Source organism: Carassius auratus, chromosome 27 (assembly GCF_003368295.1).
Source record: "Carassius auratus strain Wakin chromosome 27, ASM336829v1, whole genome shotgun sequence".
Classification (NCBI taxonomy): Eukaryota; Metazoa; Chordata; class Actinopteri; order Cypriniformes; family Cyprinidae; genus Carassius; species Carassius auratus.
Genome location: NC_039269.1, coordinates 30,542,435 through 30,559,063, shown reverse-complemented (window position 1 = coordinate 30,559,063; position 16,629 = coordinate 30,542,435). Strand labels below are relative to the sequence as shown.

General features: G+C 37.3%; 1 protein-coding gene across 1 annotated transcript in view; it reads left to right on the top strand.

Moving 5' to 3' along the window:
- The window catches only part of ephb1 (EPH receptor B1), a 224,723-nt gene extending 210,910 nt beyond the window's left edge, over nucleotides 1–13,813 (top strand). Inside the window, exons 13-16 of the mRNA XM_026207140.1 lie at nucleotides 6,532–6,681; nucleotides 8,834–9,027; nucleotides 9,644–9,799; nucleotides 11,837–13,813. Coding sequence (XP_026062925.1) covers nucleotides 6,532–6,681; nucleotides 8,834–9,027; nucleotides 9,644–9,799; nucleotides 11,837–11,951 — 615 coding nt within the window. The 3' untranslated portion in view covers nucleotides 11,952–13,813. The remainder of the gene's footprint in view (nucleotides 1–6,531; nucleotides 6,682–8,833; nucleotides 9,028–9,643; nucleotides 9,800–11,836) is intronic.
- Nucleotides 13,814–16,629: the final 2,816 nt, after the last annotated feature.

Sequence of the window (16,629 nt, the reverse complement as noted above, 5' to 3'; positions counted from 1 at the left end):
TGTCAGTATTCTGTCTGTCGGTCGATGGATAAAATAATAAAACAACACAAACATCTCAGTCACATTCAGTCTGGACATGCAGTACAGCCAGATTACGATCTGAGGACGGGACATCTGTAAGTACGTCTTCCCGTCTGCCCGTCTGTCTGTCACCTTTTGAAATTTGTTTTCAGCTGATTTATGTTCTGTTTTTAACTTGAAGATAACCATTTTGTACTAAAACACACTCAAACTCTACCAAGAGAGACTGGAGTGTCCATGGGCTTGGAGGAGATGATACAGAGAAGGAAGTGAAATTGAAAGGGAAGAAATAAAGAAACGTCCCTCACTTTCCCAGCATGAACACAGATTTCCCTCTCGCTGTCAGCATGACAAGTGCAGTGGCTGTGGGCTGCAAATGGAAAATAAAACTATTTACACTGAGGTGGGATCTGAATGTGTGACACCCCCTCGCCCGGCCCACCCTCCTTTCTGTCACTTTCTGTTTTCTCTTCCTCTTCCTCTCCAATTCGAGGGCTGCGATTTGGCATGCCGGAGTGTGGAATGTGACATGCTCATTCTCTCTTTCCTCTGTTTACTCACCATTTCAATTCCTTTAGTTTTCATTTACTTGTCTTCTCTGTTACAGGTGTTGAAGTCTGATGTTCTGTAGCAACTTCTGCAATTGTGTAGTGTAGTTCAGCCAGACTTTCGCCAGTCGGCATCAAGACTGGCTCACATTATGGCTTATTCTTGCCAAGAACTGTCAGTTAAAATAGTTCACATTACCCAGCTTGGTTTGTTATGGCAGTGTGAACTAGTCTGAGATATAAAGAGTCCATCTGACCATCATACAGTTGTGTGGTATTGTTGGATCTGTGTTGGCAAATACTGACATTCATGTAGGTCAAGCATTGCCAAGCTCATGGGTTAAATTCCAAAGGAACGCATGGACTGATAAAAATGAAGAATTCTTAAAGGGACAGTTCACCCTTTCTGTCATGAATTCTCATTCACCCTTATGTCGTTCCAAACCTGTAAGATTTTTATTCATCTTTGGAACACAAATTAGTATATTTTTGTTGAAGTCTGAGAGCTTTCTGACCCTGCAGATACAACAATGAAACTACACAGAAACATGGCACAGAAACATAGTAATGCATCATAAGGACAAGCAGGGGAATGCATAGGCATGCATCGTGTAACACTTGTAAATGGTGGCTGACTGATGTTATTTTTGTTTTCTTTGCACACAAAAAGTATTATTGTAGCTTCCTCATATTATGATTAAACCACTGATGTCACATGGATTATTTTAATGTCCTTGCTACATTTCTGTGCCTTGACCATAGTACTCCCCTTGCTGTCTATGGAGGGTCAGAAAGCTCTCGGATTTCATCCTAAATATGTTAACTTGTTTTGCAAAGATGGACAAAGGACTTGGAATGACATGTGGGTAAATAATTAATAACAGAATATTCATTTTTGGGTAAACTATCCCTTTAAAGTTATTAAATTAAAATGTCAAATTGAATCAACATACAAATAGTGCTTAACAAAATAAATGTAAGAAATAAGCTTCTCATTTCTCACTGCATCAAGCTGGTGGGTATGAGTGTTTACGGAACATAACCCTGAGCACAATGTGAAATATTCAGGCGCACTCTAAATGTCTCAAACAAAACTTTGAATATGCTTTTCAAATATTTTTGTTGACACAAACCTCCATTGGCAAACATTATGAGGCTAAAGCCACTGGAAAGGGAAATGCATGACCTCACCTCTATCAGATACAGTCTGTTCATCTGTTAAATTACATCTTAGGAAGGACGAATAAGGAGAAATGCATCTGTGTGTTGGTGTGTGTGTGTGTGTGTGTGTGTGTGTGTGTGTTTGATGTAGTTTGATAAATGTCAAGTGTCACAGGTAGCTAAGCCAGTATAAGCCCATCAGTTATTACATTCCCCATGTGTGTGTGTGTGTGGCAGTCCACTGTGCAGTGCAGCTGAGATGAACATGTGTGCTCTTTATACGCTTTATCTTTCCTGATCTCAGATCAGCTCGCTTTGAGCAATCCTAATAGTCTAACAGCATTTAGCTGAAACTTCTCAAGGTCAGTATCAGTATAAGCCAGATTCATTCTGAACAAAGGCTGGTGCATGCTTTAATTTATGCAAAGCAAGAAGGTTTTTGTTAGAATTGTGGGGTAAAACTAGATCTTATATTTTTCTGAAGAAAATCTTATAGTTTTAGCCAAGTTGTATGTTTTTCTGAAGAAAATGAATAATTTTTGCCCCCCTTTTTTATTATTCTATCCAGTTTATCACGTGGAACGGTAATTGCACATCTCTCCTCCTTTTTTACCCCTTTGGTAATCGTTATATCCATAGTACAAGAGGAAAGGACAGGTTATATATATTAACCTTAAAAATATTTAAAAAAAAAGTTTTTTAATAAGTATGAGCAATAGTAATAGTGTTGTCTGCTGTTTTTAGTATGTAATTTGGACTGCAACATTTATCATGGTTTATTTTAGTGAATTTAAACTGTCAATTCAGTCTCAGTTTCACAGGTTTATGCAACCTTGACTCTTGCCTCTCTTGTAAAATGTGAGCAGATTGGATAGCAAGTTACTGCGGGTATCAAACAGAGAAGCGGTGTGAGCAACATTTTACCACACCACTGTCCTCAGCTGTCATTATTTAAACATGCTATCTGACCTTTGACCTGCAGCACCATGTGACAGACTTGAACACCCCACACAGTGGCGAACAAGCACGCTGTCATTTAAGCACAAAGAACTCTCAAAAGAAAAGGAAGAGCGTTCGAGTCGAGGGAGAAAAAAAAGAATACTTAACCTGGTTATGAAAGACAAGGTCATAATCTAATATTAAAAATCCTGGATGGGAAATTGGAAGGAAAGGATGATAAAGGATTAGGTGAGCATGGTTTAATTTGCGCTGTCCCCGTTGGGCGTCTGGGTGGTGACGGGGCGGTACAGAACCAGGATAAGGGGGCGAAAGGTTAGTGACGTGCGTGCTGCTATCTGAACCACCTCCCCTGACGTCTGATCTGCATGCTGATGTTAATGCAGCACAAATTGGACTGGAATTTGAAATGAATGTAAGTGAAGGAGATATAAGCAAATTAGATCTGTAAGGAACGCAGGGAAACCGAATGGCCATGGGTTATAATTTAAAAGCAGTTAGACAAGGTGATCTAATATTCACTCTGTAGCATTATTGCTTTGTTGACATCCGTGTCAAACTATGAGAAATCTTGTTACTAGTCTATATTTTCACATTACATTAAATTACATGTTAGTTTTTTCATCAGTCTGAAAGTTTCTTTACTTTGAAGTAATGAAAGACAGACAAACAGACAGACAGAGCGTCTCATGTCTCTTTCTGTCTTTTTTAGTATGCAGTTTTTCAGATCTAAATATATGCCACTGTTATTCTGCCTCATGTAGGCACATTTGCGTTACAGATTGTTTGTGTTTGGGACATTAAACACTAGTGGCGTGTCTTTCTTCTGCAGTTGTTCAAGTGTTGTTTGCTGTGAGCATGTGCCGCTATGAGAGACAGATCTTCATTGTTCTTTCAGACTGCAGCTCGAAAATAGTGACAGACAGTGGAGCATCAGAGAGACATATGGGTCTATTTCTATAAATGCTGCATGAATTATAAACCACATTGTGTTTGACCAAACGTTCCATGTTTCAGTGGTCCAGCTGTTTTTATTTTATTTTCATTTCAAATGTATTTATATTACCCATTTTTAACCACACTTTAAACATGCTACTATAGGTGTAAGACACTGTCACTTCAGCATTAACCATGACTAGTTGAGTTCTGTTATGTTCACCCTACATGGGTTTAATGTAAAAGTAACTGTCATTAACCTGAAGTCAGTGTTTATGTGCCCTGTCTCTGTGGTGACAGGCCTCTCGTCACAGACAGCAGACAGTGAAGGTGACCCGTGTGACACTGGTCTCTGTCGTATGCAGGTTCATTCCATCTTATATTAGAATCGATGAAGATGAAATTGGGTTTTTCAGGTCACTGAACATAAAGGTCGGGAGAAAATCCAAGCAGAAAGGGTCATCAAATCCTTCATTTGTTATATATTTTTCATTTGATAAAAAAGAAAAGAAAAAGAGAAATCTTTGTTTATATTCAAAAGAATTTTATTTTCCCTGAAGTCCATTTACTTTATAAAGTTAGTCAACGCACCAAAGTGTAACCCAACAGTTGGTATGTTTTGCCACTGTGTCTCTAAGACATTGCAAAGGATCTCTTTTGTGAATGGCTTACTGCCTTGTACTGTATTTCTTCACAGTATTGTTCATCACGGCCGGCAGACTGTTGAATCCACCTATGATATCTAAACATGAGAGGTCATTTGTTATTGTGCTTTTGGATGTCATAGCGCTCATTGTTGAAAAATGACAGATCTCTGAGGTCCTAAACGTGAAGCAGGGCATCTTGTGTGTATTGCATGATGATTTCTGAATGATCCATTTTTGCAGCTTAGTTTCAGTATATGGTCTTGGGTGGGCTGGAATGTGTGCTTTGTATTTACTGTATATTGTTTGCACCATGTCAAATTATTTTATATCAAAAGAGCAGATAAAACCTGATTTTGATGTGTGGGTGTGACCCTTTTAAGATTTAAATAAAATCTTTATAAATCTTTGACTGATAATCCAGACTGAGGTGATGCAGAATTATTACAAGTATATTGAAAGTGAATTTTTAGTTCATATAGAAGGATTGTGTGCTTGTTATGAAGCCCTTTCCTCTATAAAAAACACTAAAGAAATGTATCTCTCTTTCTTCTCATTCATGGTTTTTCTGCTTTATATTGACCCACAACAGATGCAACGGGTTGGAAATATAGAGTGATAGATGTATAGGTAAAGAAAAAAAATCAGGAAGGATGTAGGAGACTAAAGAGACCTGAGGGTTAAAGAGGTGGAATGGAGTGATTAATTGAGTGACGCAAACTCCCAGCAGGCATCTGTCCTTTCCTGACCACTGTTTTTTCACCAAACTTAATAAAAAAAATGGATCAAGAAAGAGGTCTGAGATTATGTAATCTTATTTCAGGTTGTTCTACCTTACAGTTACAAAAATGTTTTCAATTTCTGTCTATAAGGAAACTGAGCATCTGCAGTTTTGCTTTTAAAATGAGAAAGCCCCGCCCACAAGCAGTGACATCATTCACAGTTATTTGAATCAGGTTGAAATAGTTTTCCATGATATATTGTGCAGTGTAGCTCTTGAGCTCTAGTATTTTATTCTTTATTTTCCTCTTCTGCAACTCGCTGAAATATTTCCTGTTTATTTTTTATTCAGAAACCTGTACATTAAACTGTCGTTTAGAAAGTGTAAATCTGGTGGGTACTGGAATATTCCCTAAATGTACATTAAAGAAGGGAACAAAGTCGTTTCTAAAATCCGGAATGCATACAATAAGCAACCACGTAGCAGCCACATCGCAACTTGCCAAAAACAGTTTAGGACAAACTGACCCTATGGAAACAGACCCTAACATGAAAGTGAAAGTGAAAGTGAAAGTGAAAGTGAAAGTGAAGTGACATTCAGCCAAGTTCAGCCAAAAACAGTTTAGGACAAACTGACCCTATGGAAACAGACCCTAACATCATAGCATTGGAAGTTTTGCATGGGTAACCACTTACAGTAAATCTTCTTTAGAAAATGTCAAAGTTTTAGTTTCATTACTGTCAGTTTTAAGCCTAAACACACCAATTCTGAAGCGCACTCCTAGAATTACTATATGCTGCTCAGCTTTTCCTGTCATTTAGTTTTCATCTGGTTGACGTCAGAGGCAGGACTGAACTAATTGACATCATTAGACACTGTGTATGTTTTGTCATTGTTTGTTAGTGTATGTGTGTGTGTCTGTGTGTCTGTTTGTGTCTGTGTGTCTGTGTGTCTGTGTCTGTGTGTGTGTGTGTGTGTGTGTGTGTGTGTGTGTGTGTGTGTGTGTGTGTGTGTGTGTGTGTGTGTGTGTGTGTGTGTGTGTGTGAGTTGTATCTTAAACAAACTGCTGTCAATTTTAATCAGTGAGACACACAAGTCCATCCTCAGGTAGACCAATTACAGACAGACACGCTCCACGGACGAGACTAGGCCCTCCTCACAAACACACACACACACACACACACACGCACACACACATATACACTGTTTGAAGAATTGGAAAGAAGTTTTTATTGTGTTTTGCAAAGAAAAATGATTAAATTCAGTTGTGCTGAATTTAAAAGTAAATGCAAATGCACCCATTGTTTGCAAATATTTATAGCTGCGATGGATGTAGAGCTCACTGAGTCAATATGTTCCCATTACTTATTTATTTTGTTCAAACAGCATACTTCCCAGCCATCCATGTGAAAGCGATATATTTCGTTACTGATAACATAATTGAGTCACAAGGATTATTATGACCAAAACCAATCCATATGCAAGCATCTTATCACTTTTAACAAACCAGACTAAACTATCATTTTTTTGTTCGTTTCCTCAGGGTGGAAAGATCCCTGTGAGATGGACCTCGCCAGAAGCCATCGCGTACAGGAAGTTCACTTCTGCTAGTGACGTCTGGAGTTATGGTATCGTCATGTGGGAGGTGATGTCTTTTGGCGAGAGGCCCTACTGGGACATGAGCAACCAAGATGTAAGTCCTTTTTTATACATTACAGAGTATGAGTCTCAACTACTGGCTTTGAATCACACTAGCCCTGAGTAAACTGAATTAAATAAAAATATACAATTATTTTGTTATTATACTGTATTGTTATTACTACTAAAACATATAATATAATATAATATAATATAATATAATATAATATAATATAATATAATATAATATAATATAATATAATATAATATAATATAATATAATATAATATAATATAATATAGTGGAGAAAACCCACTTACAACTAAAATGAACCCATGCCGTTGTGTGTAATCATTCTGTATGTATGAAATGTATGAAAAGTAAACCTGAGCTTTCCAGGAGGTGGTAACTTTTCAAAAGGTACACATTTGTACCATATACAGGTATACCCTTAATGGGTGCATTATTACCATAAAGATACATATTAGAACCTAAATTGTACATTTTAGTAATTTCTTTTTTGAAGGGTACCACCCCAGTGACAGCTTTTGTTTTTCTGAGAGTGTAAAGCTTTGCAGTGCATTCATGATGAATGTAAAGTGTATGATTAACTGTATAGCACCCAACACCCTTTGGCTCTACTTCTGAATTTCATTGCCGTGAGTCTCATTTCCTGTCAATCTCTTTTGCTCTAAGGCTCACTACTTTGAGTCTTGCCATCTCTCTCTCTCTCTCTCTCTGAATCTACAGCTGCCTCAGAGTCTTTCTGGATTCAAATCTCCCAGTATCTGTGTTTCAGAGCTGACAAAAGTTTTTTTTTTTTTTTTTTTCTGTTCGAATTGTGAATATAACAGTATATATAACAGTGAATATAATAGGCTCTGTGGAGATTTTTGGAAAATCCTGCCAATAAAAACATAAATTCCCCAATCCTTTTAGCATCGAGTTAACACATCAGAGATGCAGAACGAACCCTGAGGAACTTGTGAGCGTAATGACTGCCGAACTCACAACTTTCTGCTTTCTGTACATTCTCTGTGTGTACTTTTTTTTTTTTTTTTTCAAAGATTGTCTCAATTGCTCAAAAGAAGTTGTTTGACATGCTTGACCGACTTAATTTCTTATGTTGGATTTGAAAATTCTTTGGTTAAATATTCATGAAAACCATCTTATGAAGGACTCAGAATGTAAAGCGGTCTGATTCTGGTTTAAAAAATGTTTAACAACTTGTGACATGCCCCAAAAACAAAACAACAGAGCTCCCATGTTATACTCTCCGACATAGAAGTGCTAAAGGTAAAGTAGTGGAGGAGTTGGATAATATTTCTTTGGCCTATCACACATTTCATTATCTGTTCTTCTAGAGTTTTTAATGATCATCCAGTCCCAAATTACCATGAAAAGATCATATCAGCATAATGAAACAGCAGGACATCTGCAGCACAGAGTGCCCAGCTCTCACCGCGGTCCTGTGGAATCAGTTTAGGATGGAGGGAACAGAGAGTATTGATCCTCAAATATTTAGATTCATGTTTGTGCAGATTGGTATGCAGAGGCTAGACAGTGTAGTTGTTTGTTCATTTAATGTTTACTTGTGTCAGAGAGGATCAGAGAGAGAGGAATATGGGAAGAGTCCAGTGTTTAAGGAAGGGTAGAACAACAGATCACGTTTAAAGATTAATGATGTGGGTTGTTTGTTTATGTTGCAATGTCTATGCAACAAAACTGATATATGTTTTATGATAATATATATTTCTTATTACTGAAGCACTCAAAGCCAGTTTCTCACAATGCGTTTCCTCTAGTGACAGGGGTTTTGATGCAAATCTTTTGAATACTCTAAAAGATTCATTTAGATTTGACCACTTATTTATTCACTAAAAGATTTGTTCATGCAAAAGATCTGTTCACTAATTTGTCCAGTGTCCCTTTTTTAGTTAGTAATCATTTATTACTTAGGATTGATTTATTTAGTGTTTTATCTATAACATGTGCATGTCAAGGTGGTACATAGGGTGCTGAGTTGTACACTTTAGGTCATAATATGTACTTTTAAAATACTAATAAGTACCATTTAGTGGTGAATCAAGTACAAAGATGATAGATTTTGTCCGTTTTGTATCTTTTTTTCCACTAAAAGACTCAAGAAAATGTTTAAGAGTCAGAAACTTCCGCAATTAATGACAATAATATCTGTCTGCGTGAAGGTGATCAATGCTATAGAGCAGGATTACAGGCTGCCGCCCCCCATGGACTGTCCCACTGCTCTCCACCAACTGATGCTCGACTGCTGGCAGAAAGATCGGAACGCTCGGCCACGCTTCACGGATATCGTCAATACGCTCGACAAACTCATCCGCAACCCTACCAGCCTCAAAGCAGTCGCCAGTATACCCACTATGTGAGTCAAGCCAACTCATTATACACACATTTTGTTTTTCACTATAGTGGAAACCTTTATTAAAATTCTTTTTTTTTATTATTATTAATAATATTTTTAGATCAATTACTTTTTCGTTGTTACAAAATAATTATTTCTACTTTTTCTTTTGAAATTTCTGTTCATCAAAGAATCATGAGAAAAAAGTATATTGGTTAACACAACAGTGTTAAGCAGCATAAATGTTTTCAACACTGACAATAATAAGAAAGTTTCTTGAGCAGCAAATCAGCTTATTAGTATGATTTTTGAAGGATCGTGTGACACTGAAGACTGGAGTTGTGATGCTAAAAATTCAGCTTTGCATCACATAAATAAATGATATATTACAATATATACGTATATATATATATATATATATATATATATATATATATATATATATATATATATATATATAAATAAACCCTTGACATTTAGCGCATTTTCATATTAAACGAGATATTTATTAGTCCACTTATGAAGAAAAATGAGTTTGGTGGTCCCTACACATATAGTAACCTTGACGCCCAAGGTTGAGTCATGTGACTCCTCTTCCCCCCTGCATCTCATTCTCTGTTTCCCTCTCTTCCTCCAGTCCATCCCAGCCATTGTTGGACAGGTCTATCCCAGACTTCACCACCTTTAGTTCTGTAGAAGACTGGCTGGCCGCCATCAAGATGTCTCAGTACAGAGACAACTTCCTCAACTCTGGCTTCACATCCCTACAGCTGGTCACCCAGATGACTTCAGAGTGAGTGTGAACTCTTAAGTGTTTTTTCTAAATAATTTCTACAACTTCTCAACATTGGGGTTTCATTATTGTCAATAAAGTTCTTTAAAAAGGCCGTACTCACATCAGATGGTCAAGCTGGTCAGCCAGTCCAAGTCATTTTGGAATGTGATTCTATCCAGGCTGACCCAACATGATCTATCAGGTCAAACTTGGCCCCAAAAGCTGATCAACCAACTAATAAACAACCTAAATTACCATTGACTTTCTAAATAAGTTGGTCGTCCAACTCATGAACCACCCAAACCAGCGTGGAACTGTCTAAAGCCTTAACTAAGTTGGAAAAAACAGGCTAGTTCAAGGTAGTTAAACATTCTGAAGTGTTCTGAAATGAGATATCCAGCTCTTCATCATTTTAGCCAAGATGGTCCACCAGCTCTAACCAATTTGACTGACATGGTGAATTTGACCCCATCATCTTGTCAACTACCTTAACCAGCTTGGACCAGCTGATGATCAGTCTCAGTTTCTAAGGTTCTTCTATCTGTTAGGCTTTTATCATTGTTACTTAAGCTTTATGGTGCTGGTAGAACCAGGCTTGAGCTAGTTCAACTGGGCAAGTGTTATAAAAAATGGTTAGCAATCTCATCACCAGCTTGGTCCACCAGCTCTAACCAGGACAACTAGTAGAAATACAACTAACCAGTCTAACCATTACGAAAGTTATATTTATTAGATTTCTTAGGCTTTAATCATTAATCAGCCAAGATGGCGTACCAGCTCTAAACTGGTTAAAATCACCCCATCAACAGGTCATCCAACTAGTCAACCACCTAACCTCATATTTACAACTTTATATCCTATTTTAAACTTCATCTTAGTCTCCTGCGTATTTTTTGTTGAGTTGAAAACAGGCTTAGAAAAGATCACACTTTTAACAACATATGTTTCAAAAATCTTTATGTTTACAACAATTATGCGTCTTATTCAGCCACCTTGTCATATTATTGGTTCATTTCAGATGACATCTAATGCTTGGTGAGTTCGTTTGTTGTGTCTGTGTGAAGGGTGATTAAAGCTGGTTTCAGATTTCCAGACAGTCATTGATCACTGAATGCCGGGTGGCCAGATATCTCAGCAAACTTGTTTAATATTGATTTCTAATCCATACAGTAGGATTAGCATGATTCGCTAAGGTATGTATGTATGTGTTTTGACTAGTTTGAGTCGCTATCGAGCAAACAGGTGAATATGCTGTTGATGATGTTTAAAACATGTCTCCTGGTGTTTTGTTCGTGGCGTTCTGTGAGGTGTAGCGTCTCTGACGCTGTGATTAATGCAGCCGCCGTTCACAGAGGGTCTGCGCTTAATTAGCAACATAAGTATGAGCCCACGCATAAACAGGAAGTTAAATGCAGGCAGCTTTCATGTGTTAATGCTGTTTGCTCTCAAATCTATAAAGCTGTAGGGGCTCTGAGTTGCCCCCCCCCCCCCTCTCTCTCTATCTCTCGCTCTCTCTGCGTTGTTTGAATGGTTAGTATATTGATAGTACAGGTTTTTTCTCAGTCAGAATAAATGCTCCTCTCGGAAGATAGCAGAGTAAATTGAGCCTTCATTCAGAGTTGCTCTTTTGTCTTTGTAGTTTAAAGGTGGCAATGAAACAGTCACCTAAAATCACATGCTGTAGCAGACATGTCTTGATCTTGCTTGCCCTTTTGACGTGCTGACCATAACTCTACTAACAGGAAATGCTTGTCGAGTATTGCTCAGGGAGAAAAGGTATTCCTGTACCAGTTGGCAAAATGATTTTAGTGGAATACATTTTTTACTACTGTAAGAATAAAAATAAACCATGTTTGTCAGTATGGATTATAATGACGGACATTGACTTTAACGTCCAATTCTCACTATTAACATTAACTACGACTTTCGTCTCATACATTTGTAACATTATAGAGCTTTTTAGTCTTACTTTGGAGGTATTTGTCACAGTTTTGCACTACATTTGAATGTGTGTCCAGTATTAAATGTAGTTATGTGTTTTTCTTGTGTTCGCAGGGACTTGTTGAGGATAGGTGTGACTCTAGCCGGCCATCAGAAGAAAATCCTCAACAGCATTCAGTCCATGCACCTGCAGATGTCCCAGTGCCAGACTGGCACAACGCTGGCATGACTACAGGGGGCGCCGGACGACGGGCCGGGCAGCTTGCGGAAGAATTACCAGCGGGTGAGCCCAATCCCATCGGAGCGCGCCAGAATAGAGACTATCATCCTTATCTGAGAACGTGTTTCAGGAGAAAAACCGTTATCCCATATCCAACAGACCAGATTGAAACAGAACCACCAGGACTTGTTAACCCATCGGCCGTTTGCCTCTTCAATCTACATTTACAAAGAAAACCAAAGAAGTGGACTCTTTTTGTCCTCTTCTCATCATTAATTACCTTCACAATGCTTATCCAGAAATCACAGTGACTGCTCAGATTCTGAGACGTCTTGCGTCGGTTTCTACAAGGTTCTTTCGTTCTTAATTTTTTCATTTTTTTTCCCCCACTATAAACCTTCTATCGTCACTGCTTCCCACTTACACTACCTGTCGATCTCGGTATGGCTGACGTTGCCAAAGGACATCCTGTATGCCTGCGTCCCATCCCTAGGCCATACGAGCGTAAATGATGTATATCTTTAAATAAATATGAGTTTATCTTCAGAGTAAACCTTCATATTGAAGGTGAAGTGTAACGGACCTGTATGTAAATACCCTCTTCTTCCGCTTGCATTTTTGGCAATGTTGCGCATTGGACAAGAACCGCCGATTCTGCAGGACACAAACTCACCTACGTCAGCGCGACGCCACGAGAACAATCTGGGATGGACTCTGACTCAGTCGTTGTTGTGTAAATATCAGTTAGTTGTGTATAAACTAGCGTTAAAAAGATATACTTTAGGTGAAAAAAGCTACGCATTCAGGCCACTAAACAGTGTTTATTGTAGGTGTTTCCATGCTGATGAGCACTTACATGTACAGCTTTTCTTTCTTCCACCTCTTCTTCTTCTACTTCTTCTAGTCGTTCTTGTTAGTTTCGTGTCAGAGTGTTTGAATGCGTCGACTAGCGTTGGGAAGGTGTGTCGTCACCACCTAAACTAGCTAATACACTTAAATGTAGTTCCACTGTTAATAAGCTGTACTAATGTTGGTCTTACAGGGTCTTTAAAACCGCTAATCTGTTTCCAAGCACGTGTTTACATGATAAGCCAACTGAAAGGTTGCAGGTAGGAAACGAAGAGACTTTGTGAAACCGCTGCCCTTCACCACTTTTATCAGGCCGAGTCACTCTCTCGGCTCCAGATGCTTCTCGATGACATTGCTAAATGTGGTACATGTTCTTTCGTGTCATCAGCTCTCCATTTATTTCTATGTGTGTCTGGATTGAACATCTGTGTGACCCCTTATGAACAGATGCCTAACGCCACCCCATTGAGCACATTCTACTTAAGCAGTCAGTTAAGCACTGTGTAACGCACAAACACACACACACACACACACACATGGTCTGTTGATGGCTTTGGGCTGTTCCTTTTTGGTTGCCATGGAGAAATAGCATTAGCTGAATAATAATAATAATAATAATAAATTATTATTATCATTAAAGGTAACACTATACAATAAGATCCAGTTTATCAATATTATATTAATGTGTTATATATGTATGACCTATCATTTAACCATACTTTTTAAAACATTTATTAATCTTGATTAATGTTAATTTCTCAGCCTACTAAAACATTCTGGTTGTATGAATGAATATGAACATTGAATAAACATGAATTAAAAGTGAACCATAGTGTATTTATTAAATTAACCTAGATTAGTAGATGCGGTAAAAAAAAAAGAAAAAGAAAAAAAAGCTCATTGTTCATATGCATGAACTTGTTAATAGTTCACTTTATTTAGTGTTACAAATTACATTATCATTTTATTGTATTAATATAGTACCATTCATAACTAATATGTAGCTTTAAATAAGAAAATACCATTGTATTAAAAACAAAAAAATGTAAGATGAAAAAATGTTTTAGGAGCGAAAAAAAATAAATATAAAGTGAATTTCAATCTGAAAACAAACAAAAAAATCAATGTAGTTACTTAAAGAGAACTAAAATGCTCAAAGCCAACTTTAATGTTAAAATAATACAAATATGAATGATTGGGAGCTTGCCTAATCTTTGTGTGCTGTAAATGTTGGCCTTTTATGATAAAATCACAGCATTCCTCTTTTGTAAGTTGCTTTGGATAATAAAGTGCTGTAAATGAATAAATATAAAAGTAATTGGTAAAATGTTCCAGCTTTTGGGGTCATAATGGCTAAAAGCAGCTCCACAGGATCTCATAAGGTGTAACATTAAAGGACCCCGATGTAAGATTTGAAACATAATGGTTTGTAGAAGTTAGCAGCTGTACCATTCATTCACCTGATGTGAATGTGTGTGTAATGAATAAGCTGCTACATTGCCTGTAAGTTAATGAGACTCATGGTTTATGGTTATTCTCTGGGAGCAACACATACACACAATCCATCAAGCAGATATACCCAAGGTGTTGCACCTAATTGGCTTCAATGAATTTCACCATGGTAACCAAAGAGTGTGGCTCTTTGGTAAGGATGAAACACTTTTACAGCTTCTGCCAAGAGGCATATTCATTTTGTGCGCACACAAACACACACACACACACCTCAGCTGTATTACACTGAAAAAAGTGAATCTGTTCCTCCATACAACGGTAGTTCTAAGATAATGTCTGGCTTTATAAAAGCATTAGCGTGAGATGAAGACGTCTTCCCCTCTGCCTCTGTGTAAAGGCAGCTCTATTAATGATCACAAAGTATCGCCCCTGTGGCCCGCGTCCAGCTCGTTCACGGTGGGGCGTAACCAAGCTGTCCGGCATCCTGCCGTATGGCCCAGCTGAAAAATGGCTGACTTGCGCTCAAAGCCGTAGATACGCTGGGGAGGGCGGAGCATGCTGGGATACCTACAGACTGAGGAGAGTGATAAATGAGTTGGAGCGAGTCAGAGAATAAAAGAGAAAACAAGAGAGAGAGATGGCGGACAGTGCAGAATTGAAAAAAGAAATGAAGAGAAATGGAGAATGAAGAAAAAAGGAATAGACAGACAGTATTAAGTCAACATGAAATACAAAATGTACCCTGTTTTCATTCTAACAACGTGCTTCTTTCAACTTCTCCCCCCCAACCACAAATTATTCTCTATTCTTTTCACAGTCCAATCACGGTGGCTAAAATTAAGTCGCATCATCATATTCTATTTCACTTATAATTACTGCATATTAAAGTGCAATGGGTTGCAAATGCGGATTGCAATTCATGTCGACTTCCAGGTGTGTGTTGAGAGAGGGCTTACAGTTTAACAGTGGTTGAACAATATGGGTTTGTAAAAATGGAAAATGCCAAATGTTTTTTTTTTTTTTTTTTTACTGATAATATGTGTTATAAATCATAGCTTAAAGGCTTATTTAGCATAGGAAAAAATATATATTGGCATCTCCCCATATATACAACATTTCAAAAGTTTGGGGTCACTAAGATATAAATGTATATTTTTGAAGAAATTAATACTGTTATTCAGCAAGGATGCATTTAAATGACCAAAAGTGACAGTAAATCTATATATTTATCTCTTTTGGAAGTAAAAGTATTACGGTTCTACAATATATATATATGTATATATATATATATATATATATATATATATATGTATATATATATATATATATATATATATATATATATATTGAGTAGCGCAATATCTTCAACAATGATAAGAATAAGAAATATCTCTGAAGGATCCTGAGAAATGACTGCTGAAAATTCAGCTTTGCCATCAAATGAATAAATTACATTTTAAAATATATTACTATTTCAAATTATTATAATTATTCACAATATTTACAATTTTCTTTAACTGTATTTTTGATCAATTAAATGCATCCATGGGACCAGTTTTATTAAATGGCAAATTAGCGTTAGAGCGCAATTCCATTAAAGTGCAGATGGGAGGGGAAAATTCTGCAGGTGATTTAAAAACAGTGTGCACATGAAAGAACAAAGATGCAGCCAGATCATTTCCATAATGACCAGTAAAATCTACCAAGAGCAGCGCAAATTACCACCTACTATAAATCATGCTTTTTAGGGGCCGCTAAATAATGGTGTAAATACCCAGCCTGATCTCACGGCAATTCGTACATATTTTACGAGTTGCACAATTCGTATGAATTTGTACAAATGACCTACACCTAACCCCGTCCCTAAACTTACCCGTCACTGGGATCTAGACAAATCGTGCAAAGTTGTACAAGTGAGGTCACACGAATTCGTACGAATAAGCCCACTCTTAAATTATGTACGAATTGGTCGTGAAATAGTGTTGAAAAACCAGCAAATATTAGTAAATCGCGTTGTGTGATCAATATAATACTCTCCTCCCATAAATTTTGCATCTGAAAGAGAAACTCCTACAAATGCATATTCAATAAGTTCAGGCACAAAAATAACGGTCTTCTCTCTGCGCATCTTTAGTAAATACTGACAGTACTATTTTAACACCAAAAGAAGATTTACACTGGTGCAAGCTGTTAGTACATCTGGCCCTTGGTGAGACAAATTTTAAAATTATTAAAAAAAATCTTACAGACCTCAAACATTTGTCCAGTGAAAAGCTTTAGATTTTGTAATGCTTTTTCTGTTAATCAGTCAAAATGGATAAATATTCATCCTGGTCAATATATCCATCCATCTACCACTATACAGAGTAAAACAAATGGCAGCACT